Consider the following 25944-nt stretch of genomic DNA (forward strand, 5'->3'; position numbering starts at 1 on the left):
ACCAGTTCTGTGTTGAAGTGTAAATCCACAACATTTATAATTCGAGTACAACGTTTCGCCAGTGATTATAACAACAACCAGCCTCATCAGGCTATAGCTAGAATTTACTATCCAACACACCAGTGTGCTGAACTAGTAACAAATTGCCATGTTTTATTTACGTCACAAACCTTACTAAATGGGCTGTGTCAGGTGGTGGCAGGTTTAACGACACATTTATATTTACGTGATCTAATGCACGAAAAAAACTTCTTATTATGGATAACGTTGGTCGAGAAAGCCTACTACTACGACTACGTGTTAACTTTATTATCAACATAATCGGTCGTCCAATCGTGAGACCGGCCGCGAGCGATCACCGACGTGTGAAGTGCGCGTCAGCATCAGCCGTGGTTGTGGATCTCACGGCAGCTGGGTGCTGGAGTGGCGGTGCGGGGGTGGCCGGGACTTACTGGGTGCACTGCGCCTGGTACTGGAGGACCCTGAGGGGCCTCCTGAGGGCATCTACGTCTTCACCAGCGGCGTGCCCGACCAGGATCTGGTATGGCGGTAACCGTATTTTATTTTGTTATTCGTGTTGCTATTATTATTACAGTTGATTATCGATTTATTCAGCACGTGATTATCCGGCTGCTTCCAAAATTATCCGGCGGTCCTGGGGAGATCCGGCGAAACCGGCAAAACTGCTCCAAAGGTTGTACCAAGTCCGGCGGATTGGCACCACGTGCATGACAAAAATAAGGAGCTTTGCTTGATTTCAGTGTCAAATATTTTTCCAGTACATTATACACTACATACATACAACTTAAACAATGAATATACTGCACGTATATACATCACCCCATGATACAGAGTCTTCGAGATTGGAGTGGTAAGTACGGTACGGTAAATATAGTCACGTTTTACAGGAGGATATTTATTACTTGCCTATTTGTTTATTTATGCCAATTTCACATAGTAAACAATTTTTTTAACACTACAAAAAAACATAGACACCACAACAGCTAAAAAAAGCTATTTTAAATAATGATGATGAGTGATCCTGGATTTTTCTAAATCCAGCACCCCTCCCCAAGCTGCCGGATAATCGGTGATTGACTGTATTATGATTATTATTATTGCTTTGCCTGTTTATCCAGGAATACCTCGCCGAGTTCTCAACACTCAGTAGTGGGGTAATGTTGCTTATGTGAAATTGAGTAAATTGAAGATGTAACTTTTCAGCATTGGGATTGTTTGACTAATACCAGTTACGTAGTATGTTTTTGTTGTTGTGTTGCTTGTTATGGGAGGAAAGCTCCTTTGCCAGTAGCAAAATATGATAATTGTTTTTTTACCCTTTTATCTGGCAACAAAACTGACACTTTTTTTTGTTGCCAGATTAAAAGGCTATAAAACATCTGTTATGGATATTGGCCAAAAAACATCTGAAATGCTGTAAAATTTTGTACAAATCACTCACTTGGGATTACACATAGCAGGACCGTTCTGAAAAAAAAATCTCGAGACTCGGTGAGGCTTTCCTGGGGAATAAAAATAACAATACTAATAAACTTCCCCTGCACGTTGAGCAGTCCCCCTCCTTAACCCTCGCCCCTCCACTCCTTGCCGTCCCTCCCCTGCGTGCCCTCCGTTGCGGTCACTAACTCACTCCTCGGCCCCCCTCGCACCGCCCCTTTGCCATCTTAACCACTACCGTTGTCGTGACCGCTTTTTAAAAGACGTGCAAGCGCCTTGAGTTAAGGCACTCTCTAGATAAATGTAAAATAAAATCAACAACAACAATGCGCCGATGAAACATATTGCGAATTATGGCACCCCCTATCGACTGTTGTGGCAATGCAGGCGGCCGTGTGCGGCTACGTGGAGGAGGTCAACCTGGGCCAGGAGGTGCGGCTGCACGCCTGCCTTTTCAGCGCGGGGGGAAGTGGCAGCGGTGGTGGCGGCACCAGCGGCCCCGCCTGCTACGCCAGCGGCGCGGAGACGGCCGAGGCTTTGCGGGCGTTGGCACGCGCCGGCAGGGGCCGTCTACACTGCTTCAGCGAGCAAGGTGCCATGTGCACGCGCGTGTGTGCGTGTATTAGTGTGCGTGCGTTGTCTGGCAAAACAAACCCCTACCTCCTCGTCGTGTCGGACGGGAAACGCTGTCGTGGGCAGTGCTGTGGGGGGAGGGCCAATTCCAATTGGCCTTTCCCCTCATGGCGTTTGTGACCACCGGCCAAAAGGGGGCTCTGGACGGGTGCGAGGGGCTGGTAACCCCTCCACCTTCAATTAATTACCGCTAAACCACGACGGAAAATTTTGATTAATAAACTTGTGCCGGAGGCCCCGGGGGGACAGGCGTCTATAACGTCTCCTGGCCAAACTCCATTTGGCGGAGCCAGGAGACTGAATCCTTACCCTCGGGGCTCCTCCAGAAACAACAAAAAACCACTACGTGTGGCCACGTGGAATGTTTGAATGCTCACTGCGGAGGAAAGGCTGCCACTCCTCTGTCGGGAGCTGGACCAGTACCGCCTGGATCTCTGTGGTATTCAGGAGGTCCGGTGGACCGGCTCTGGCTCCTGCCACCATGAGGGGTGGACAGTCTTCATCTCAGGGCAGGAGACTGCCAAGCAACAGGGAGTGGCTCCTCTTCTGAGCGTGGCGGTGAGGTGTGGGAAGCTGTAAGCCCCAGACTACTTTGGGCTTGCCTTCCCATCAACCAGAGGCGAGGAGCGGTGGTCGTGGTTACTTATGCCCCCACTGAAGACGAACATCCGTGGAGGGATGCAGGCAAGGCCGATGAGTCAGATACCTTCTATGACCTCCTGTCACAGGTGCTAGCTAAAGTCGCCCCTCGGGATAGAGTCATCTTGTTGGGTGACTTCAATGCCCGTGTTGGTCATGATATTGGCACTTGGTCTGGAGTGATTGGAAGGTATGGACCAGATCAGCTCAATAACAATGGCAGGAGGCTGCTAGATTTTTGTGCAGCCGATGGGCTTGTAATTACCAACATGCTGTTCCGGCATCGGCGCATCCACACAACATCATGGATGCATGCTGGGTCCAAGCAAGAACATCTTCTGGACTACATAGTGATGGAACAGCGGATGCGGGCCCATGTCCTTGACACCAGGACCTACCGTGGAGCTGATCTGCCCACTGACCATCGACTTGTCATCTGTAAGATGCACCTGCCATTATTCTACTCCAGTGGTGGGTGTACACCGAGAACCCCATTCAAACCCTTAGTGGCATGGTCTCAGCTAGCTGATGAAAGTGGCAAGTTAGAATGTAATCATCGCTTGCGGCTGGGGTTGGCATCGTCCCCCACTCCTCCTGATGTCGAGGGGAAATGGGCGAGGTTTAGGACTGTGGCTCATGCAGCTGTAATGGCTGCTTTGGGTACATGGTCCAGACCTTCCCAGAAACTCTGGCTGACAGAGGAGGTGTTCAAGCTGGCTGAGAAAAAGCGACAGGCCCACTCTCATCGGCTACGGCATCCCATGTTGGAGAATGAGGAGGCTTACCGCAGCCTTCACTCAGAGTTTCGGAGAGCCGTGAGGCGCTGCAAGGATGGGTGGTGGTCGCGGGTTGCTGAGGAGATGGAGTCTGCCTCAATGGCCCGCGATCACAAATTGCTCTTTAATTCCATAAAAAGTAACCTGCAGCGCCACACCAATTACCATCATTAGGGGAAAGAACGGTGATCTGATCCAATCTCCGACCCCCAGGAACAGGTTTGCAAATTTGCTGAGCATTGCTGTGAGGTCCTGGGGGAGGGGACATCTCTCAGCCTGGATAACAACGTGGGACAAAGTGGGGATGACCCTGCCGAGGCTGCGGTGCCTGTGAGTGGCTGGCTGAGGTGCCATCTGTTGAGGAAGTACTAAAGTCGATCCAGAGCCTGAGACCAGGAAAGGCACCGGGCAAAGATGATCTCCCAAGAGAAATGCTGAGGGAGGGTGGCGTTTGTGCACATGCTGCCCTACATGACATCATAACAACAGTCTGGACCACTGGGCAGGTTCCGCAGGACTGTAACAACTACAGGGGCATCTCACTCCTCAGTGTACCGGGAAAGGTCCTGGCAAGGATTATTCAACATCGCCTTGCTAGGCACGTTGAGGAAAGGCTTGTGGAGCCCCAATGCGGTTTCAGGAAAGGGCGGTCCTGCACAGACGCCATATTTTCTGTCCGTCTGCTACAGCAGAGAGAGTGCAGAGTTTCCCATACCTGGGCAGTGTGCTCATGACCGGCTCCGGTTTAACAGCAGAGGTCTCACTCTAAATCAGTCGAGCGGCATTATCTTTTCATCGGTTGCGTAACGCTGTGTGGAAGCTATCTGGTCTGTCGCTCCGCACGAAGCTTCAGGTCTTCTCGGCCACGGTCATTCCCTCCCTTCTCTACGCTTGCGAAACGTGAACCCCCCTAATGGAACATGTTAGCCGGTTAGACACATTTAGGCTGGCCTGCCTACGATCCATCCTGGGTTTAACCAGGCTGGATTGTGTGAGGAGCTTACAAATCCTTGAAATATCTGGACCAGGGCCGGCCCGAGGCATAAGCGAACTAAGCGGCTGCTTGGGGCCCCCTGGCCACCAGGGGGCCCCCGAATCGTTTTTTTTTTACAATTAAATAACTTAAACAAGTGATATAAATGAATTAATGAATGAATGAATAAATGATTCAAGACAAGAAAATTCTGTCTTCCTGAACTTCCCCAAACTATGATGACTGCCTTTGAGCTTCTCACATACCTCTCACAAAATGAGATGTGTGAGCTTTACCCAAATCTTTGGGTAGCTCTCAGGATAGCCTGCACTCTGCCTGTGTCAGTTGCCTCAGCAGAGAGGAGCTTTTCCAAGCTCAAATTGATAAAAACATATTTGAGATCATCAATGGCCCAGGAAAGACTAAGTGGACTTGCAGTCATTAGTATTAATAACAAAGTTGGCCAAGCAATACCATACAATGATGTCATTAGTGACTTTGCCTCCAGAAAAGCTAGGAAGGAACGATTTTGAGGTCATTGTTGTACAGTTGACATTGTTGAACCCTTGCTGTTCTTATGTTTGCTTTCATTATTTAAGTATCTTTTTTTTTGTAACATTCTATTTTTGATTAGATTAATGTTTGTCTATTTTGGTTTTATTTAAAAGATTGCACATTTAATGCACATTTGCAAATAATTTATTTAATATGTTTTTTGTGACCGTTTGTATTCAGAAGTTTTAATAAAAGAGTGAAGTATTTTAAGTGTTGTTTTTATTTTTTATTAATACATAACCTCACTGTATTCGTTTATAATATTCGCTATAACATTATAGTGTGACATTTGTGTCAATAATCTTCTAGCACAGATGAGTCTGCGTGGTGGGAGGGGGGCCCCCAAATCAAATTCTGCTTAGGGCCCCCAAGAGGCTCGGGCCGGCACTGATCTGGACGAAGTACCATCGGTGAGCTCCTTCAGCAGGCAAGGCTGCATTGGCTGGGCCATGTAGCCCGCATGCCCAGCCACCGCATGCCTAAACAGCTGTTGTTCAGCCGGATCGAGGGGGCGAAATTGGCGCGGCACGGGCTAGAGAAGAGATGGAGTGATGTGGTACAGGAGGATGTGGAGCTGAGTGGATTTGCCGATGACTGGTACCAGCGGTGTCAAGATCGGCCTCTGTGGAGGAGGCTTGTGAAGGACGCTACTGGGCAGTTAGAGGCAGTCGCCCTCCAACAACAACGGAGGGCCGGGTGGCTAAAGCACAGCAAGTTGGCACAGTAGGGGGCAAAGGTGGTCCATCAGCCAGTCGTCTCAGTCACAGTCAACCTGTGGCATCTGGGTCTGCCCCGTGACTTCCTGCCAGCAGGAATTCGACACTTCATGTGGCCTCAAGGTGCACATAGCCTGGCACAAGCGTCATGTTGACGTCACCGCCACTTAGTGGCAATAAAACTCACCACACTGTAGGTCAAGCAATACTCACCACACTCCAGGTCACAACAACACTCACCCACTAACCACACTGCAGGTCACAACAACACTCACCCACTCATTCACCACTCTCCAGGTCACAACAACACTCACCCACTCACTCACCACACTGCAGGTCACAACAACACTCACTCACCCACTCACCACACTGCAGGTCACAACAACACTCACCCACTCACTCACCACACCGCAGGTCGCAACAACACTCACCACACTTCAGGTCACAACAACACTCACTCACCCACTTACCCACTCACCAAACTGCAGGTCACAACAACACTCACCCACCCACTCACCACACTGCATTCATCCACTTTGGAATTCCCTCCCATCGACTTTTTTTCCCATAATCTTAAAACAACCATTTTAATTTCAAGGATAGTGTTAACAACTTCTCTATTACAACCTTTATAGTGCTGTCTTTTTACTGCTCGCCTCATGTATTCGTGTCTCTGGGACTGTGCCCAGCAACCGTGTTCAAATAAATCTATTACACGTTCCCTCTACTCTTACTGTGCTAATTCACGTTTTTAAACACGAACAAGCATGTAAAATGATGCCGTTTGTAGCTTACACTTGTCTTCAAGTAACAAATAGCCCACGCAGAAAACCCTCCTCTCTATCCGCGAGGGTCACGCTCTTGAAAATACTGGCGAATGCAGAAAACCTTCTTCCGTTGGGGAAAAATGGGGTTATGGTTCCTGGCACGAGTGAACATAGGTGGATTAAATGGTAAATGTTTAACAACAATTACTAAAATAAATAACAAATGATTATCACTGTGTAACAATTTTTTTTATTTTGTTTTGTTCCTGGGTAGCAAGCGTTATTTCCTAATTGCTTATGTCATTTTTGTATTACTTTAGTATAAATACATGTTCATTTTTATTCATATGTTGTTTTTTGCTGACTTTATGTGAACGAAAAGACACAAATTCGCCCGTTTTCTCATTGAAAATAGGTACATTTCAAAATATTACTGTCCTGGTCACAAAAGCAAAGTTTATGGGGAATAATAGCCATTTTCTATACTTTTTAGGCATAAGCAATTACGAAATAACAATTACTACCCAGGAACAAAAATTGTGTTATATAGTGTTATGAATGTGTTTTTAAAATTACCTGTTGATGATGATTTGACGATGACGATGGAGTTGATGGTGATGTTGAGGAATTCAGGAGGATGACTCCTCGGGAAATGCTGGGTGTTTGATAACAACGACGCACAGGTGATATTAACGGTGATCACAAGTTGATAACACAGGTGATAACAACAGTGATCACAAGTTGATAACAACACAGGTGATAACACAGGTTATAACACAGGTGATCACAAGTTGATAACAACACAGGTGATAACAACGTCGCACAGCTGTTATCATTTTAGCACTCTGGGAGATAGTGCTCACCTGCATCATTGTCCCCGATTGCATTCGTGCTCTTTTTAATAATGGACCCAACAGTCCACTGGTTTATACCAAAATGTCTAAACGAGTCGACTGTAAGTACGTATAGAAAGTAATCACGCACTATAGCGAGTTCACAGCAGGATTACTGTGAGACTGAGGACTGAGCGGGCAGCCGAGGTGGCGTGCCTACTCTTGGCAGTTTCAAATGTCGTAACATGTATAGTACAGTAGTAACCTGGACTCACCTGGAAACGCGCTGGCTAACGGGGCTCTGGTTAGCCACTTAGGCTAAGGGAGTAAACCCTGATAACATCCCGGGTGGATACCAAGTGGCCACCTCGGTGGGGTGGATGAGCTACGGTCCAGATGGCCAACGGCATATGGCGGAGGAGCCACTGGATGTCTGGTGCTTCAGGACAAGCCTTCCAATCGTTATTGGTGTTCTGCCTCGTCATTGGTTCCTGGTTAAGCCCCGTGCGGTAGCTTGTGTGCAACAGACACTGCACTTAAATTAATTCATGCACTGGCACCCTCCAGGGAAACTGTGCCATCGCACCACCACACTACACACCTAAAGCCCTTGGGCGATTGGCAAGTGGCGAGCGGGGCAGACCTATTACAGCTCGAAGCTCCTAGTCACAACCCAGCACCAAGGCGGCAGCTATTAGGTCGTCATGCATTCGGATTAGGCAGGAGTACATCCCGGCAGCTGTAGCTGTGATCAGAGGTCGCAAACTGGTTTTGATTCCTTAACCATACCCGTACCCTACCCGAAATGAGTGACAAACGGTTACTCACCAGTGACTCACGGCCTACCCGTACCCGTACCCGGCCGCACCAGGGTCGCAAACGGGTACCCGTACCCGGCCGGGTACGGGTAGCCGGGTATAGGGTAGGGTACGGGTATCGGGTACCTGGTTGCGACCTCTGGCTGTGACTGAGCAACCCACGAGGATCCCCTCTGCTCACCCCAAATGGGGAGGGGACTAGAAAAGGTGCCCTACACATAGCCTGCCTAGCAACATCCTGTCTAGCTTAGCGCGACCAGAGGGAGCATCAATAATAAACAAAAAGAAATATAACCTAAACATTGGATCCTGGAATGTCAGGACCCTCACAGACAACCCAAACTCGCAACGTCCAGAGCGCCGAACAGCTCTTGTGGCACACGAGCTGAGACGATTTTATATCTATATTGCCACGCTCAGCGAAATCTGTCTGGCGGATGAAGGCCAACTGACCGAGCTAAGTGGAGGCTACACCTTCTTTTGGAAGGGTAAACCAGCACATGAACGACGCCTGCATGGCGTAGGGTTTGCAATAGACAACATGCTCATCAGCAGCTGAAGTGAGCTCCCAATTGGTATCAATGAGCGTTTTATGCCCCTATGCCTGAAACGCGCAAAAGACCAACATGAAACCATCATCAGCACCTATGCACCTACACTGGACTCTGAAGAAGACACTAAGGAGACCTACTACAGCCAACTCAACCAAATCCTTCAGAGTACACCAAAAACTGACAAGCTGATTCTCTTCGGCGACGTCAATGCTAGAGTTGGGAGAGACCATCAAATGTGTAGTGTTTTGATGAGGGAATTCTTCTGTGCCAGATGGTGGTGGTAATCAGGTTTCAGATAGGAATCTGTGTGGGTGGCTTTCCTGTAGACAGTGTCCCAACGTCAGGTCTCTTCTCAAACAAAACATCTAGGAATGGTAGCTTATCATCCTTCTCTGCAAACCTTCTGGCTACTATCAAAGGTTTGTTCATTAAGCCATCTAGATATATACAGTGAGGGAAAAAGTATTTGATCCCCTGCTGATTTTGTACGTTTTCCCACTGACAAAGAAATGATCAGTCTATAATTTTAATGGTAGGTTTATTTGAACAGTGAGAGACAGAATAACAACAACAAAATCCAGAAAAACGCATGTCAAAAATGTTATAAATTGATTTGCATTTTAATGAGGGAAATACGTATTTGACCCCCTCTCAATCAGAAAGAGTGTTGGCTCCCAGGTGTCTTTTATACAGGTAACGAGCTGAGATTGGGGCACACTCTTAAAGGGAGTGCTCCTAATCTCAGTTTGTTACCTGTATAAAAGACACCTGTTCACATAAGCAATCAATCAATCAGATTCCAAACTCTCCACCATGGCCAAGACCAAAGAGCTCTCCAAGGATGTCAGGGACAAGATTGTAGACCTGCACAAGGCTGGAATGGGCTACAAGACCATCGCCAAGCAGCTTAGTGAGAAGGTGACAACAGTTGGTGCGATTATTCGCAAATGGAAAAAACACGAAAGAACTGTCAATCTCCCTCGGCCTGGGGCTCCATGCAAGATCTCACTTCGTGGAGTTGCAATGATCATGAGAACGGTGAGGAATCAGCCCAGAACTACACGGGAGGATCTTGTCAATGATCTCAAGGCAGCTGGGACCATAGTCACCAAGAAAACAGTTGGTAACACACTACGCCGTGAAGGACTGAAATCCTGCAGCGCCCGCAAGGTCCCCCTGCTCAAGAAAGCACATATACATGCCCGTATGAAGTTTGCCAATGAACATCTGAATGATTCAGAGGACAACTGGGTGAAAGTGTTGTGGTCAGATGAGACCAAAATGGAGCTCTTTGGCATCAACTCAACTCGCCGTGTTTGGAGGAGGAGGAATGCTGCCTATGACTCCAAGAACACCATCCCCACCGTCAAACATGGAGGTGAAAACATTATGCTTTGGGGGTGTTTTTCTGCTAAGGGGACAGGACAGCTTCACCGCATCAAAGGGACGATGGACGGGGCCATGTACCGTCAAATCTTGGGTGAGAACCTCCTTCCCTCAGCCAGGGCATTGAAAATGGGTCGTGGATGGGTATTCCAGCATGACAATGACCCAAAACACACGGCCAAGGCAACAAAGCAGTGGCTCAAGAAGAAGCACATTAGGTCCTGGAGTGGCCTAGCCAGTCTCCAGACCTTCATCCCATAGAAAATCTGTGGAGGGAGCTGAAGGTTCGAGTTGCCAAACGTCAGCCTCGAAACCTTAATGACTTGGAGAAGATCTGCAAAGAGGAGTGGGACAAAATCCCTCCTGAAATGTGTGCAAACCTGGTGGCCAACTACAGGAAACGTCTGACCTCTGTGATTGCCAACAAGGGTTTTGCCACAAAGTACTAAGTCATGTTTTGCAGAGAGGTCAAATACTTATTTCCCTCATTAAAATGCAAATCAATTTATAACATTTTTGACATGGATTTTTCTGGATTTTGTTGTTATTCTGTCTCTCACTGTTCAAATAAACCTACCATTAAAATTATAGACTGATCATTTCTTTGTCAGTGGGCAAACGTACAAAATCAGCAGGGGATCAAATACATTTTTCCCTCACTGTAAACATAGACATAACTTCAACCGAAAAGATGGATGCAAATTTAGCAATCATTGGAAGGATGTTATTAACTAGGTAAAACCGTAACTGCTTTATGGTTGTGTCTATCATATCTGCCGGGTACTAGTCTATTTTTAAATCCTTTATATTAACTTCACTTGCTTGCTTGCTTAGGACCGTGCAAATCTTTCAGTCATTTTTTAACCCACTTCCCGTGATCCAATCGAGCTGACATTTTGCACACAGACTCGTTTTGCGTGACAATTAATGTTCGTGAAATATTTTTTCCAAAATTTTACACTTTTTAGGACAAAAATATTATATTTAATTACCAATTGCTTAATGCTGCCATGCAATCATCTGACCCATAGGTGGCAGCCATCTCAAGCCAGAGGACGAGAGGACTCTAGCCGCCACGCATATAAAGGATTTATAGTGAAAAACTTTGTGTTTTGTTCCGAGTTAATTTCCCCCCGCATCCCCAGCTTTCTCGGCCTCCCACTTCCAGCCCCGCCCACTTGCCCCCCCCCCCCAGCCTTACGTCCCCTCTCCTAGCACATAGCGAGGGTTTACTGCATTGTACTTTGATTAAAAAAAAACTGCTAAATGTGAATGTTATTCTCTATTAGACCAACATTTCACGGAATTGAGATTTTCAGTTTATATTGCACAATCTTTAATTATTATATATCATCGGGGAAATTCTAGATTCTAATTGCAATGTTACGAATGCTAGTTACATGACCATCTACAATCCTGCAGTTTCTATCTTGTTTGCATTTAGACCTCTCAATATTCTTCAATTGATGATCCTTTCGAATGTGTCTCAGTTGAAAATGCAAACCTCGACACTGGGAAATGCTTGCAAACTCGTCTTGAGAGCTAACATTTTACTTCTTGATTTTTCATTACATTACATATTTTTATTCTCTCTCAAAATGTAGGTTTTATTCAACCATTACAAAATATCTCACATGGCCTGCGAAGTGACATTTCACGACTTAAAGTCCTGCGCGAACTGACATTTTCCTCAATAATTGCTTTCGCTGCAAAGGTCGAAATCACGTAAAAATACCAGAGCAGGGCAGTAGATGGCACAATGTAGCTATGAAGGGCTGGCATCAACTATGGCCCTTGATCTGTGGCATAAGAAAAGTTATAACTTCTCACAACAACGTTTGGCTTCTCAAACCACTGAAAGTTAAAACATTCAGATACGAAACGCGCTTTAACAACGGGCAAGCCATAAAAAAGATGCAAACGGCGCTACGCCCCTGAAAGCTGTTGGCGAAGCCTGAATACGTGCAAAACGAGCAGAAACTCTCGGCAAGTTATATATAAAGGTGAATATATAACTGCTCAACCCGAGATATTAATGCCTTGATATTTGCATTGCCTTTTGTGCTGTTCGCCTTGTGGCGTTGTCATACCTGTCAACCCCTTATCAGTGCCTACCTTATTACAGAACTTAACGTTCATCATACAAAGTCCCATCACAAGGGAGAAACACAAACAAATAGACACAAATGATGTTTTTTTTTTACCCATATGGAAACGGCTGTACGCCGTATGGACCTGAAAACTCAATTTCCTCGTACTAAAATTCAGGCTAAACCATATGGGTCGACAGGTATGCGTTGTTCTCTGGTCTAACACCGGTGGTGAGACAAGGCCATAAAGGAGGCTGCAGCTCCAGTGTAGGCCAATCAGTTTCAAGGACAATGCGTCACAGCATCGGAGCGTGTTTGTTTGCATGTTTTATACCACAAGCATGTGTGGTTAATGCAGACCTGGTGCCTTGCAATAGGTGTGTCTATTTGGTAGGTGAACATCTGAACGTCTCCTGTGTTATTGCCGGAAAGGGGTAAAGCCTATCGTCTTGATACAGGCAAAAAATTATCCCGTAGTGAGTGGTGGAAGGGTTTACTGTTACACAGTCAAGCCTCAGTCTTGTGTGTAAAATTTTCATTAATTTCGCCTCCTGTGCTCATGGAGGAGGAAAAAAACAACACACAAAGCTGGCATGGCCATGGCAGAGCTAAAGGGTGCCACGGTGGCAAGATGTTAACTACCTTGCCTGGTATACAGAAGGTCAATCCCGACCCTGACGCCTGCTGTATATTTGGAGTTGCATGTCTCTTCCCGTGGTCACGTGGATTTTTCTCCGGGTCCTCCGGTTTTTCCCTCCACATTTATAATCAACATCACGCGTTTAGAGTGTTTGGCCAATGCTATAAATGTCCACGTGATAAGCCACTTCGCTGGGCTATCATTTGTGATGGCCAGGTCGACTTCTGAAAAAGAGATGTATAGCTTTAGCGGGGCCTTACCTGGTGAAATAAGAAATAGTAAAACATTATAAAAAATAAGTGCGGGTTAGATAAGGGTCGCGAATCTGTGATTGATAATCTGTGTTTCAGCCACAGGCACACAAATAATCTTCGGTGTCTCAGGCACGCGCCTTGCAAGGAGGAGGTGGGGGGGGTTCAGCGAATGAGCTGCAAACATTCCAGACAAACCACAGAATCCACGGCCAAACGTCCGGTTGCGGTGATGGGAGCAAAAAAAAGGCCATTTCAGAAAGCCATGTATGCTTCCGTAATGGCCTTATTTATGTGGAAATAGCAGGCGGATTTTTTTGCACACAGACATTTCCTTTTCTGTTTTTTTGGTAGTTCCAGTGGAGGGTTCCACACCACCTTTGATTACACGGAGGAGCTGTTTGATATTTCTGGCTTGGCCCTGTCCATGCTCCAATCCATTTTTGGAAAAAAAGGCTTTTTTTTTACGGTGAGCACTATTATGACAAATAACGGGGAAACTTTAAATCAGTTTCTGCCGTGGTGTTCTTCCAATTTGGCGTGTTTCCCACAGAACATTGGCAGAAATATAGTTTTCACTAACATGAATCAGGGGTGCTCATGTTTGCATAACTAGCCCACGTTATGCAAGTGCAACGCAGACCTCAGAAGTGACAATCATGGATTCACAAGCACGACAGGAGTTTATTTTCCAAGCATCCGTGTGCGTTTTACACGTTTAAAATCACTCTTTATCGATGCCGCTTAAAATGGAGCAACGTGTGCTTGACCTCGCATAGAGAGAGTTTGCGCACCTTCGTCATTGTCGCACGTAAACCCCTTTCAGACGACGAATCGAAAAAAATCTGTGACTGCTCGTTAATTGCGCAGGTTTTTTTTTTTGAAAACCCTTACAAAGGTCAATCTAGATTTGAAAACCCTTACAAAGGTCACTTGCGCTATTTACGGGAGCGCTGGCGTTTTGTTTCTCCTCTTCCCGGGTTGCGTGCGCTTGCCCCCCACTCCGTGACCTCGGCGACGACGACAATGACACGGCCGTCCCCTCTCCTGTGTTGCGGTGCGACAGGAATCACGGACAGCGACGACATCCAGCTCCTGCTCGCCGAGATGGAAACGGCCGTCGCTTACTCCCGAAAGGTGCCATTTTTGCTTTCACTTTCGCTTTCACGATGACGTGCAAACAAGAAAAATTGTAAATGGAGCTGCGGTGTGTCTGCGTGCGTGTTGATGTGTTTTTTTTTTTAAGCTCACGTCCGTACATTTGAGGCCGTGAAATTATTTTGCCGATTGAGATGCGTGACTCTTGAGTGATGACCGACAGGAGAAACGCCGTCACTTTGGACACCGTTTTTTCGTCGAAGCTGAAAGGGAGACACGGACATAAAATTATAATTCACCCGGGACGTCCTTTTACATAAAATATATCTGCACACATGAAGAATGTAGCGTAAACGGTTTACAATACATTTTGGAAACCAATTAAAATTAAGCGCTATGAAACGAACATTTAATACAGAGGTTTATCGTCACAATATCATAACTTGATGGCACACAGATTCGGTGAGCATTAAAAAAAAATATAACTTCACGGACCAGTTAACACTCGCAGACAAACTTGACGACACTATTTGAATCCTGCACGTTATGTTGGAAGAGAGCGCAAAACGGCCAGGCAGTTGGTGGTGAGATCCGCAGGAAAACCTATTGAGAATATCGGATAGCTTCGGTTGCAATTGTACGGCTTTACCGTGCAAGGTAGGATATTGTAGGGTCCGAGGACACTGAACTTTTATACGGAATCCAGCAGCTCGCCTGAAAGCGACAAGAGGGAGGCGACAGATTGTAGACTTTGTGGGAAACCTTGAGCGACCCAACGCAGTCCACTAGTATTGCCTCAAACAGGTCTGACTCTGCTCACGAGATGCCGAATGTTGAAGCCGGTGCTTTGGCCAGCTTGTACCAGCAATGTCGCTGAAGTGATGTGCTCCGCGAGAAGGCGATTGTGTGGCTGACAGGATGCGTATTCGGAAGGACAGCTACGTGAAGGAGCCAAATTGTCCGCTTGTTTGTTCAGTGTGTTGTGATACTAAAGCTAGTGACTCCACTGTCACCCACAACATCAGTGACATTGTGGGCGTGTGCTAGATTTCGAGTGGTGGCACATTGGTTAGCGCACTCCGCTACGCACCCGGCGACCAAGTTAAATTCCTACTCACAGCCAACTCCAGTGACGATTATCTGAACCGATTCTGGGCCTCCCCTATGTCGATTCAGCCTCAAATGAGTACCTGGTGCGGTGCATAAATATCGCCTCTAGGGAAACAATGGCGGCCAAGCATGGAGCTGGCCACCCACCCCCCGTTGTGTGCCGTTCCAGCCTTCATAAGTGCTTGATAACATCACTTGCCCCAACAGTCTGTTAAGGCTATATGGGGGATCTTTGTCTTTATACTTGTGTATTAGATGGTGAGCGGTGGCACAATGGTTAGTACACTGCGCTTCGAACCCAGTGACCAGAGTTCAATTCCCGCTCACGACCAATTAACATTGTCGAATTTTCTAACTGGTCTGGGCCTCCCGTAGGTCGACTCAGCCTCAAAATGAGTACCTGGTGCAGTGTATAAACATCGCTACTTGGGAGACGAAGGCGGTCAAGCGTGGTGTTGGTCATCCACCCCCTTCGCATGCCGTGCCGGCCTTCAGAGGTGCTCGCTAACAGCACTTGCCCCTAAAGTCTGTTAAGGCGAAACGGGGGATATTTGTCTCTTTGTAATTGGTGCTCAGCAGAATAAAGCACAAAGTGAAACACAGCTTTCAAATAACAAAAACTTTTTTCAAACCCAAATTTTTTTTTTGTTATCATCATAAACAAAAAAACATTTAACATGCTGAGCACAGCAAAGGGGGCAATGGGGGGAAATCCAATTTCCTGCAACTGATAACTACAGCACCAAACAAGCCGTGGTTATAAAGGATCTCAATGTGACTGAATCTCCAGACGCTCTCCAAAGATAGGGACCCAGGAGCAATGCAGGCGCTAGAGTGGAGGCGGTGGTGACAATGGGAGAGGCGTTTTTTAAAACTATGTATGTTGAACTTCTTTTGCACCAAATGTAGCCAACCGCGCTAATCGGAGGTGTGGGGGAAGGACAACAAACTAGATGATTTTAAAGTGCATGGCTCCAGTGGCTTCTGTAATATCAGAAGGAAGAGCGTCCCAGACACCCGCAGAAGCGCATGCGAAAGCACGAAATGCAGCGACCGTCTTTGTTCGATTCAAATGTATATACGTGCAAAATGTTCATTATTTAAGTTGTTGTATGTAGTGTATAATGTACTGTATATAATATACTGTATGGCTGAAATCAAGGATAGCTACTTTTTGTTTAACGCACACGGTGCTGATCGCCACACTGAGTTTATACCTTTTGAGCGGTTTATTTCTCGCTTGGCCCGGAACCGCCGGATAATGTTGGAAGCCGGATAATCACGCAGAGCCGGATAATCGATGATCAACTAACTGTATTGTTGACATTTTACAGCAAGTCCCTCTTTGTGGTGGCCTGTCACTTCACACGTGATGGCTACAAATTAATTGTAAATGTTGTCGTGGGTTTACTCTCCAACACACGACCGGTATGTGCTGAACTAGTATACTACACTATACACTACACTATACACCAGAGGTGGGACAAAGTCATTGTTATGCAAGTCCAAGTCGAGTCGCAAGTCATCAAATTCATGACTCGAGTCTGACTCGAGTCCAAGTCACATGACTCGAGTCCACATCTCATAGGTGGGACAAAGTCATTGTTATGCAAGTCCAAGTCGAGTCGCAAGTCATCAAATTCATGACTCGAGTCTGACTCGAGTCCAAGTCACATGACTCGAGTCCACACCTCTGCTATACACTACACTACACACTACACTATACACTACACTATACACTACACTATACACTACACTATACACTACACTATAATTGTAAATGTTGTAGTGGGTTTACTCTCCAACACACAATCGGTTAGTGCTGTAATAGTAACGAATTGGCACCACGTTTTGTTTAAGTGGCAAACCTTACTAGTTGCCTCTGTCGGGTTTGTGGCAGGTTTAACAACACATTTTTTATCATGCGATCTCATCCAAAAAACCTTGATTATGGATAATATTGGTGCATGTTGTGACTGTGATTATGGCATTTGGCGGTGAAATGCGTGACAGTGCAATTTGTGAAAGCGAGGAAAAGCTCACGGTGAAAGATTGAGGAAAGTTTCAATTTGGAAAGAGAGCACATTAGTTCAAGTGCAGCGGTTAGCGCTACGCTGCGCTACGAACCTCGCTCCACGTTATTTTTGTTGTTGCTCGCACAATCGCTGAGCACAGCCCCATCGAATGGCCCAACAATAATCACATCACCATCAGAGTTTGTCGTAAATAAGAGATGACACGTTTTCTTGAATTGAGTGACGTTATTATTACAATAGATTGAGTGTGGGTGAGTGGCAGGTGAGTGGATGTGTGGGGAGCAGTAGTGTAGCGGTTAGCACGCTAACTGCAACCCGTGTTTTATTCTCGCTCACGGCCACCAACACCGTTGACGATTATTCGAACCGGTCCCTGGGCCTCCCCTATGTCGACTTGGCCTGAAATCAGTACCCGGCGCGGTTTGTAATCATCGCTATTCGGGAGACAGAGGCGGCTGGGCGTGATGCTGACCACCCACCCCCTCGTGTGCCATGCCGGTGTTCGCTAACAGTAATAAATAATCTGTTGAGGCTATATGGGGGATCTTTGTCTTTGTACATCCAGTCAGCGTGATTTCCTGCTCAAATGAGCATTGAGGCGGTCACTATCTCCTGTTTACAGCCCTGAGCTAGTTGTGGAAATTCCACATTCCCATGGTGTGGGAAAGTCTATCCATAAGACAGCTGTTGACTTCCCAACAAATTGGTACTAATTTTATCGACCCCCGGAAGGATGACGGGTTTAGTGAACCCGCAAACAAGATGTGAAATCGCAACCATACTATTGCGTGCTGCTCATTCTACCGCTGAGCAAGTCACCCGTCCGGAGAGGCAAGAGTGCTGCACCTCCGATTATCACGGTTGGCGAAAGAAGTTCAACATACATACATCCTGAAAATGTACTTTTATCGGAGCTTCCTCGAAGTCTCAAGTGAGCAGTGAATATCGGTGTAAAAGAACAATGCTTTGTGCAAAATAATTTGAGGCACATTTGTTGTTGTTGTTTAGTGAATTCCAGCTGTAAGCACTGGCAGAGCCAGTGGGGGGGGGGGGGGGGTGGCACTTGCCCCCCAAATGATCCGATCGAAATCCATAATTTCGATCGGATCATTGGGGTTTATTAGTAATAAATCGGCATTTTGCGACCCCCACTGCCACTGTGTAGCGTATTATTATGTGCCAGAGACTCTATGAGATGATAGGACAATAGTCTGAGTTCATAATAGGCAATAAGTAACGGCAAAGCAGTTATAAGTGACTCACAGAATTGTGCGCAGTTGCGTATACAGTACACGACTTCCCTGAAGGTATTCCTTCAGTGAGCGCGATGCCGATCACACATGGTTCGAATTCGACCCTCGATCGATGGCTGTGCCATTAATTACTAACAACTCCTATCATTTTTCATTGCTGGAGGGGTTGCCTCCCCTACCTGAAAATCCTGGCTCCACCATTGGCTGTAAGACATCTTCCACATAACGAGGCAGAGAAGACTAGACACGAGGTTGCCAAATTAGTTAAGAATAGCAAAATACCAAAAATTTATATTAGCTTTGGTGAAGCAAAAGCCTTAAGAGAGCTTCGATTAAATAAAGAAATTCAAATTATGGTAGCTGATAAAGGCCGTACTACTGTAGTGATGTCCCGATCAGATTATGAGAATCAAATTTAAGATTTACTGGAGGAAGATACCTATATTAAAATTCAACGAGATCCAACCAATGCTTTAGAACACAAGACTTATGCAATCATTGCAAATTCATTATTCCCCAAGACTAAGCAATACCAAATTAAGCCACAGCCCTCAAAATCACCAAGATTGTATGGGCTATAAAAAATGCATAAAATCGGTATCCCATTACGACCCATAGTAAGTACAATAGGCTCTGCCACATATAAATTAGCAAAATATGTAACTAAACAAATACAGCCCTACATCGGAAGGACATCTTCATTTATAAGAAATTCAGAACATCTTGTGAATGTGATTAAAGATATTAAACTTAACCCTAATGATATTCTGGTATATTTTGATGTAATTTCTCTGTTCACTAAGGTTCCAGTTAACAAGTCACTTAAATTACTTGATACACTGCTAAAGAAGACAGGTTTACCAGAAGATATTCCAAAACTAGCTGACCATTGTCTAAATAACACTTAAATATTGACTTAAAGCTTTCGTGATTGCAGGAATTCATATTCTTTGGGTCTTTCGGTAAAGTCACGTAGATAGGTTTAAAGAATATAACAAAAAACAACAATGTTTCGATCGCAACACAAGCGGTCGTCTTCAAGAAAACGGGGGTTACCTACCAAAGGCAAATTATTTATAAGGGCTTGAAATGGGCGTAGCCCCAACGTCAGCAGCCAATGTTAATGCAAATTGTGGGCAGCCAACCCAACGGGGGTTGATTTTCCACCAATCAAAGGGCTGCCAGGTGAGAATTAGCATGTTAATGAGAGAGCATGTTAATGAAAAAATCCCAGAGCCGCAACCGGAGGGTAGTCGGCGCGCGGAGTGGCTGTGTTGGTGTAAATCCTGTGAAAGCGTGTGAGATGGGCATAAAGCACAACTAACATCGGAAAGTGGTAGGATGGGAACATCATAGCCAGTTATGACTTAAACTGGTTGATAATGTCCTTCCAATGATTGCCCAGTTTGTCCCCATCTTCTCGGTTGAAATTGTGTCTGTGTCTGTATATATGGATGGCTTCATGAACGAATCTTTGTTGATAGCCAATGTGAGCCTACCGCATTAAAACAATGATCAGCCACGGCCGAGGTATTGGTCCTTCCGTGTTTCAGATCTGTCTTGTGTTCACGAACACGGTCCGAGACATGTCGCTTAGTTTCCCCAATGTAACTGCTACCGCAGATACAGCTTAGTTTGTAGACGCCAGGGTATTGCATGTTAGGGATCACATCCTTCACAGATGGGATCAGATCACAAATGTTATGTACTGTGTTAAATCGAACCTGGATCTTGTGTTTGCTCATGATTTTGGAAATCTTTTTAGTGACCCCTGCTATGTATGGCAAGATGATGGTTTTGATTGGGTCCTCAGATGGTTCTTTCCCAACGGTTGGGGTGATAGCTTTACAGATTATGTAGTCTGAATATCCATTCATCTTGAGAGGTTGGTGTACGTGTTCCAGTTCACTGGCGAGGTGATGATGGTCGTAAATACATCGAACTCTATGGTGTAGAGTATTGATGAGGGAATTATTCTGGGATGGATGGTGGTGGGATTCAGGCTTTAGATATGCATCCGTATGGGTGGCTTTCCTGTAGACAGAGTGTCCCATTGAGCCATCTGGTCTCTTTTCGATTAGAACATCAAGAATGGTAGCTTGCTGTCCTTTTCCACCTCCATGGTGAATTTGATGGCTGGGTATATGGAATTGATGTGGTTGGGGAATTAGTTCAGAGCTGGTCGGCCATGTGGCCAGATGACGAACGTGTCATCTACGTACCTCTTCCACAAGGACGGACGTAGAGTGGATTTCTGGATGGCATCTGTCTCAAAATTTTCCATGAAAACATTGGCGACAACTGGAGATAAGGGAGAACCCATAGGGGTACCTTCAACTTGTTTGTAGAAAGTTCCATTCCAGGTGAAGTAAGTGTTGGTGAGGCAGTGTCTCACCAGGGCCGGTACGGGATTTTCTAAAACGCCGGATAATCACTGCATCATCATCATCATCGTTATTTAAAATCACTTATAATTTGCACATTCTTGCATGACATGTTTTTAGGTGTTGTTATGTTTTTTGTGTTTTAGTATACTATGTAAAATTGGCATAACTAAACATACAAATAGACAAATAAATATCCTGTAAAAAATTACTCTGTTTACTGTGCCATATTTACCACTCCAATCTCGAAAACTCTGCATGGGGTGATGTATATACGTGCAGTATTTTTATTGTTTAAGTTGTATGTAGTGTATATAATATTTAACACTGAAATGAAACATAACTACTTTTTGTCATGCACGCGGTGCCAATCGCCCGACTGGGTTACAGCCCTTTGGAGCGGTTTTGCCGGATCGGCCCAGGACTGCCGGATAATGTTTGGAAGCTGCCGGATAAATCGCGTGGGTGCCGAATGATCGATGATCAACTATACCTGCAAAACTAATTTGAAAAAAAAGGACAAGTCTTACCACCCAGTTCGATCTGGTACACACATCTTCTTTGTTCAAAGGAACCTTTCCCGGTGGAATATGTAACTTCAGTTCATACAAATAACACGCTAAATCATTTTGCTGAAAGGTTTTGTGGTTTTTAGCTACTATTTTTTTTCAATCTTGTTTTTGTCACATATGCCCCTTAAATTCACATTTTAAGATATAGTTATTCATGTTTTGCGATCCTTCAATGATTGTGAATGTTATATAATCAATATTGCCACACAGGACGTGATCACCGTAGATTTGAGGGAAGGCAACTCTAGGTATAACTCGCAAACTGTGCACATTTATTTTTTACTTTGAAAGAAAAGACAGTCCAAAAAAACCCATCATGTTACTTCCCGCTGCATTTGTATATATTTAGCAAGGAGAGTGACAGTGGATGGCAGGTGTAATGAAGGCCATGCATAATAATGTGATGATGGCCATGTGTAGAAATGTGATAATTGTAATGGCAGCGATGATGTGATAATAGCAGCCTGGAGTATGATGATGAATATACTGCGAACAGACGTTGACTTGCGACCGTAATATTTCAGAGCTGTTGCTCGATGTCTCTTCCTATCCCCTGCCCAGTGCGTGATGCCTCTTCCTATCCCCTGCCCAGTGCGTGATGTCTCTTCCTATCCCCTGCCCAGTGCGTGATGTCTCTTCCTTCCCCCTGCCCAGTGCGTGATGCCTCTTCCTATCCCCTGCCCAGTGCGTGATGCCTCTTCCTACCCCCTGCCCAGTGCGTGATGTCTCTTCCTTCCCCCTGCCCAGTGCGTGATGTCTCTTCCTTCCCCCTGCCCAGTGCGTGATGTCTCTTCCTATCCCCTGCCCAGTGCGTGATGCCTCTTCCTACCCCCTGCCCAGTGCGTGATGTCTCTTCCTTCCCCCTGCCCAGTGCGTGATGCCTCTTCCTATCCCCTGCCCAGTGCGTGATGTCTCTTCCTACCCCCTGCCCAGTGCGTGATGCCTCTTCCTATCCCCTGCCCAGTGCATGATGTCTCTTCCTACCCCCTGCCCAGTGCGTGATGTCTCTTACTATCCCCTGCCCAGTGCGTGATGTCTCTTCCTTCCCCCTGCCCAGTGCGTGATGTTTCTTCCTATCCCCTGCCCAGTGCGTGATGTCTCTTCCTTCCCCCTGCCCAGTGCGTGATGCCTCTTCCTACCCCCTGCCCAGTGCGTGATGCCTCTTCCTATCCCCTGCCCAGTGCGTGATGTCTCTTCCTTCCCCCTGCCCAGTGCGTGATGCCTCTTCCTACCCCCTGGCCAGTGCGTGATGCCTCTTCCTATCCCCTGCCCAGTGTGTGATGCCTCTTCCTATCCCCTGCCAAGTGCGTGATGCCTCTTCCTATCCCCTGCCCAGTGCGTGATGCCTCTTCCTACCCCCTGCCCAGTGCGTGATGCCTCTTCCTATCCCCTGCCCAGTGCGTGATGTCTCTTCCTATCCCCTGCCCAGTGCGTGATGCCTCTTCCTACCCCCTGCCCAGTGCGTGATATCTCTTCCTACCCCCTGCCCAGTGCGTGATGTCTCTTCCTATCCCCTGCCCAGTGCGTGATGCCTCTTCCTTCCCCCTGCCCAGTGCGTGATATCTCTTCCTACCCCCTGCCCAGTGCGTGATGTCTCTTCCTATCCCCTGCCCAGTGCGTGATACCTCTTCCTTCCCCCTGCCCAGTGCGTGATGTCTCTTCCTACCCCCTGCCCAGTGCGTGATGTCTCTTCCTATCCCCTGCCCAGTGCGTGATGCCTCTTCCTACCCCCTGCTCAGTGCGTGATACCTCTTCCTTCCCCCTGCCCAGTGCGTGATGCCTCTTCCTACCCCCTGCCCAGTGCGTGATGTCTCTTCCTATCCGCTGCCCAGTGCGTGATGTCTCTTCCTACCCCCTGCCCAGTGCGTGATACCTCTTCCTACCCCCTGCCCAGTGCGTGATGTCTCTTCCTACACCCTGCCCAGTGCGTGATGTCTCTTCCTACCCCCTGCCCAGTGCGTGATGCCTCTTCCTTCCCCCTGCCCAGTGTGTGATGTCTCTTCCTACCCCCTGCCCAGTGCGTGATGCCTCTTCCTTCCCCCTGCCCAGTGCGTGATGCCTCTTCCTATCCCCTGTCCAGTGCGGTGAACTCATAAAGAGCCTCAAGCAGCGTGCAGGCCGCCCCCTCTCGGACGAGGAGGGGGAGGGGGGGCAGGAGGAGAGATCGGCAGCTGAGAGAGAAACCGACACAGGGGCAGGTGTGGAGAGAGTGGCGGCTATAGAGGACAAGAAGATGCTGGCCCTCAGGGAGCAGCGCAGCCCTGCCCGGCTCTTGCAGCCAAGGCCCACGGCTCTCTCTCTTGCCAGGGCGGTACGTTCCTCGCACTGAACACGCCAGCTTGTTACGCACTCACATTACTGGTTTCCCCAACCCACGTTGAATGCTTAGTCTGCCAGACTTGACTGTGTCATCTCATTGACACACACTGCAGGTCACAACAACACACTCGCTCACCCACTCACCACACTGCAGGTCACAACAACTCACCCACTCACCACACTGCAGGTCACAACTCACCCAGCCACTCACCACACTGCAGGTCACAAAAATTCACCCATTCCCCACACTGCAGGTCACAAGAACTCACCCACTCACCATACTGCAGGTCACAACAACTCACCCACTCACCGACTCACACAAATGGAAAACTCTCCAGTGTGCGACTGCGGTCATCCAGAACAGACCATACAACGTATAACGACGCAATGTCCCAATCCACAAATACGAAGGAGACATCACAGTGATACCACTACTCCGATGCTACTGATGCAGTTATCTGGCTTGACCACCTGAATGTAAAATTGTAGTCATTGGCTCTGCATCTAACATTAGCAGCTGTACAAAACAAGAAGAAAATGCATGGCGAGGATGTTTTATGGTGGTATTTTCCAGTGTCTTTCCATTTTTACTCTGAAAACTGGTGTAAAGGAAGCTTCTTTGAGCATGCGCATCAGGCCTCCGAGTCATCACATGGGGCTGCACGAATCACTGTGCAGATGACACGCCACTCTTAATTGAGGCCAGACCACAGCACGGTCTCTTCGTGTGCAATGCTCCCGTCTGGTGTGATGTTATCTCCCACTCCTGGTATGCAGGAGGTCAATTAAGCGAAGGGCATCACAGCCTTTCCTAATATACACAGTGGGTAGGAGCTAGAGCAGAATACACGATAGACGAGTTACTCACAGGTGCTGGTGTTGACTACCTCGCCTGGTATGCAGGAGGTCGTGGGTTCGATCCCAACCCTGACTCTTGCTGTATATTTGAAGTTTGCGTGTCTCTCTCCCCATGGTCACGTGGATTTTTTTCTCCGGGCCCTCCGATTTTTTCCTCCGCATTTGGAAATATGCATTGATATTATTTAAATTATTTTGCTGCTATAAATGTCCCAAAGATGGGCCACTTTGTTGAGCTATCATTTGTGGCGAAGTCGCTTCTGAAAAAATAAGTTAATACCTCAGTGGGCTTTGCCTGGTCGGATGGGGATGGTTTAGTTTGTATTTGTATGTGTTTTGGTGATTTGTTTACCTTTCTTGTACTTTGCACGACTGCTATTTTATGTATTTTGTTGTTGTAACGTTGACTCCGTGCCCCTGACTGGATATCTGTGAAAAAAGAGCTTTATAGCTCGTCGGATTCCTCCTCCTGCAGTATGTAAATAAATATTCCGATTCTGATATTATCCACTTGCATTGGAAACGGATGCACGTTTTTCAACAGTTCAACAATCGTGATGGCGTACAACTGGACTCCCCAGTTGCGCACATTGTGCTTCGTTAGCGATGGGGGGCTTTTTCTTTGATGGAGGACATTTCATCACGAATACGTTTCTTGGCGAATGGCATTACAGTACCGTCAGAATACAATCACCTTCAGACCGACTTCTTTAAATGCGGGGCCTCGAGCGAGAGACGTCACGCCCTGGCTGCCGTGTGCAGGCTGCGCGGGACGGTGGCGCTGGAGTTGGTGCTGGAGGTGGCGCTGGCAGGGAGGAGCCTGGCTCTGGAGGCCCCCTCGTGGGGGCGTGGCGGCCAGCGAGCGCCCGCGCTGTCATCCCGGCACGTGCGTCACGCCACACACCACTGCTGCTGGCGCTCACCCTCACCACTACAAGCAACCGCACTGATACTCTCACCACCACAAACACCGCACTGATACCATCACCACCACAAGCACCACACTGATACCATCACCACCACAAACACCGCACTGCTGCTGATACTCTCACCACCGTGGCACCCCTCTTCAGACATGTCTGGTCGACGCGTCAAGAGCAGACCGAGTACCCTCGAGTTCGCTCTCGTGGGGGCTCTTCTACAAGCGGCGGCATCAGTGTGCACTTGCAGGCGGGTGGTACTTTCATCTTGCACGTGTAGATCACATCCACGGTCAATATCCCAT

At 47.0% G+C, this 25944-nt stretch overlaps 1 protein-coding gene across 1 annotated transcript in view; it reads left to right on the forward strand.

Moving 5' to 3' along the window:
• VWA3A (von Willebrand factor A domain containing 3A) overlaps positions 1–25944 on the forward strand; it is a 167385-nt gene that overhangs the window by 87625 nt on the left and 53816 nt on the right. Inside the window, 5 exon segments of the mRNA XM_078860424.1 lie at positions 412–541; positions 1846–2050; positions 14156–14226; positions 23623–23853; positions 25482–25605. Of these exon segments, the coding sequence (XP_078716550.1) occupies positions 412–541; positions 1846–2050; positions 14156–14226; positions 23623–23853; positions 25482–25605 (761 nt within the window).

This window comes from Lampetra fluviatilis, chromosome 1 (genome assembly GCF_964198595.1).
Source record: "Lampetra fluviatilis chromosome 1, kcLamFluv1.1, whole genome shotgun sequence".
NCBI classification, from domain to species: Eukaryota; Metazoa; Chordata; class Hyperoartia; order Petromyzontiformes; family Petromyzontidae; genus Lampetra; species Lampetra fluviatilis.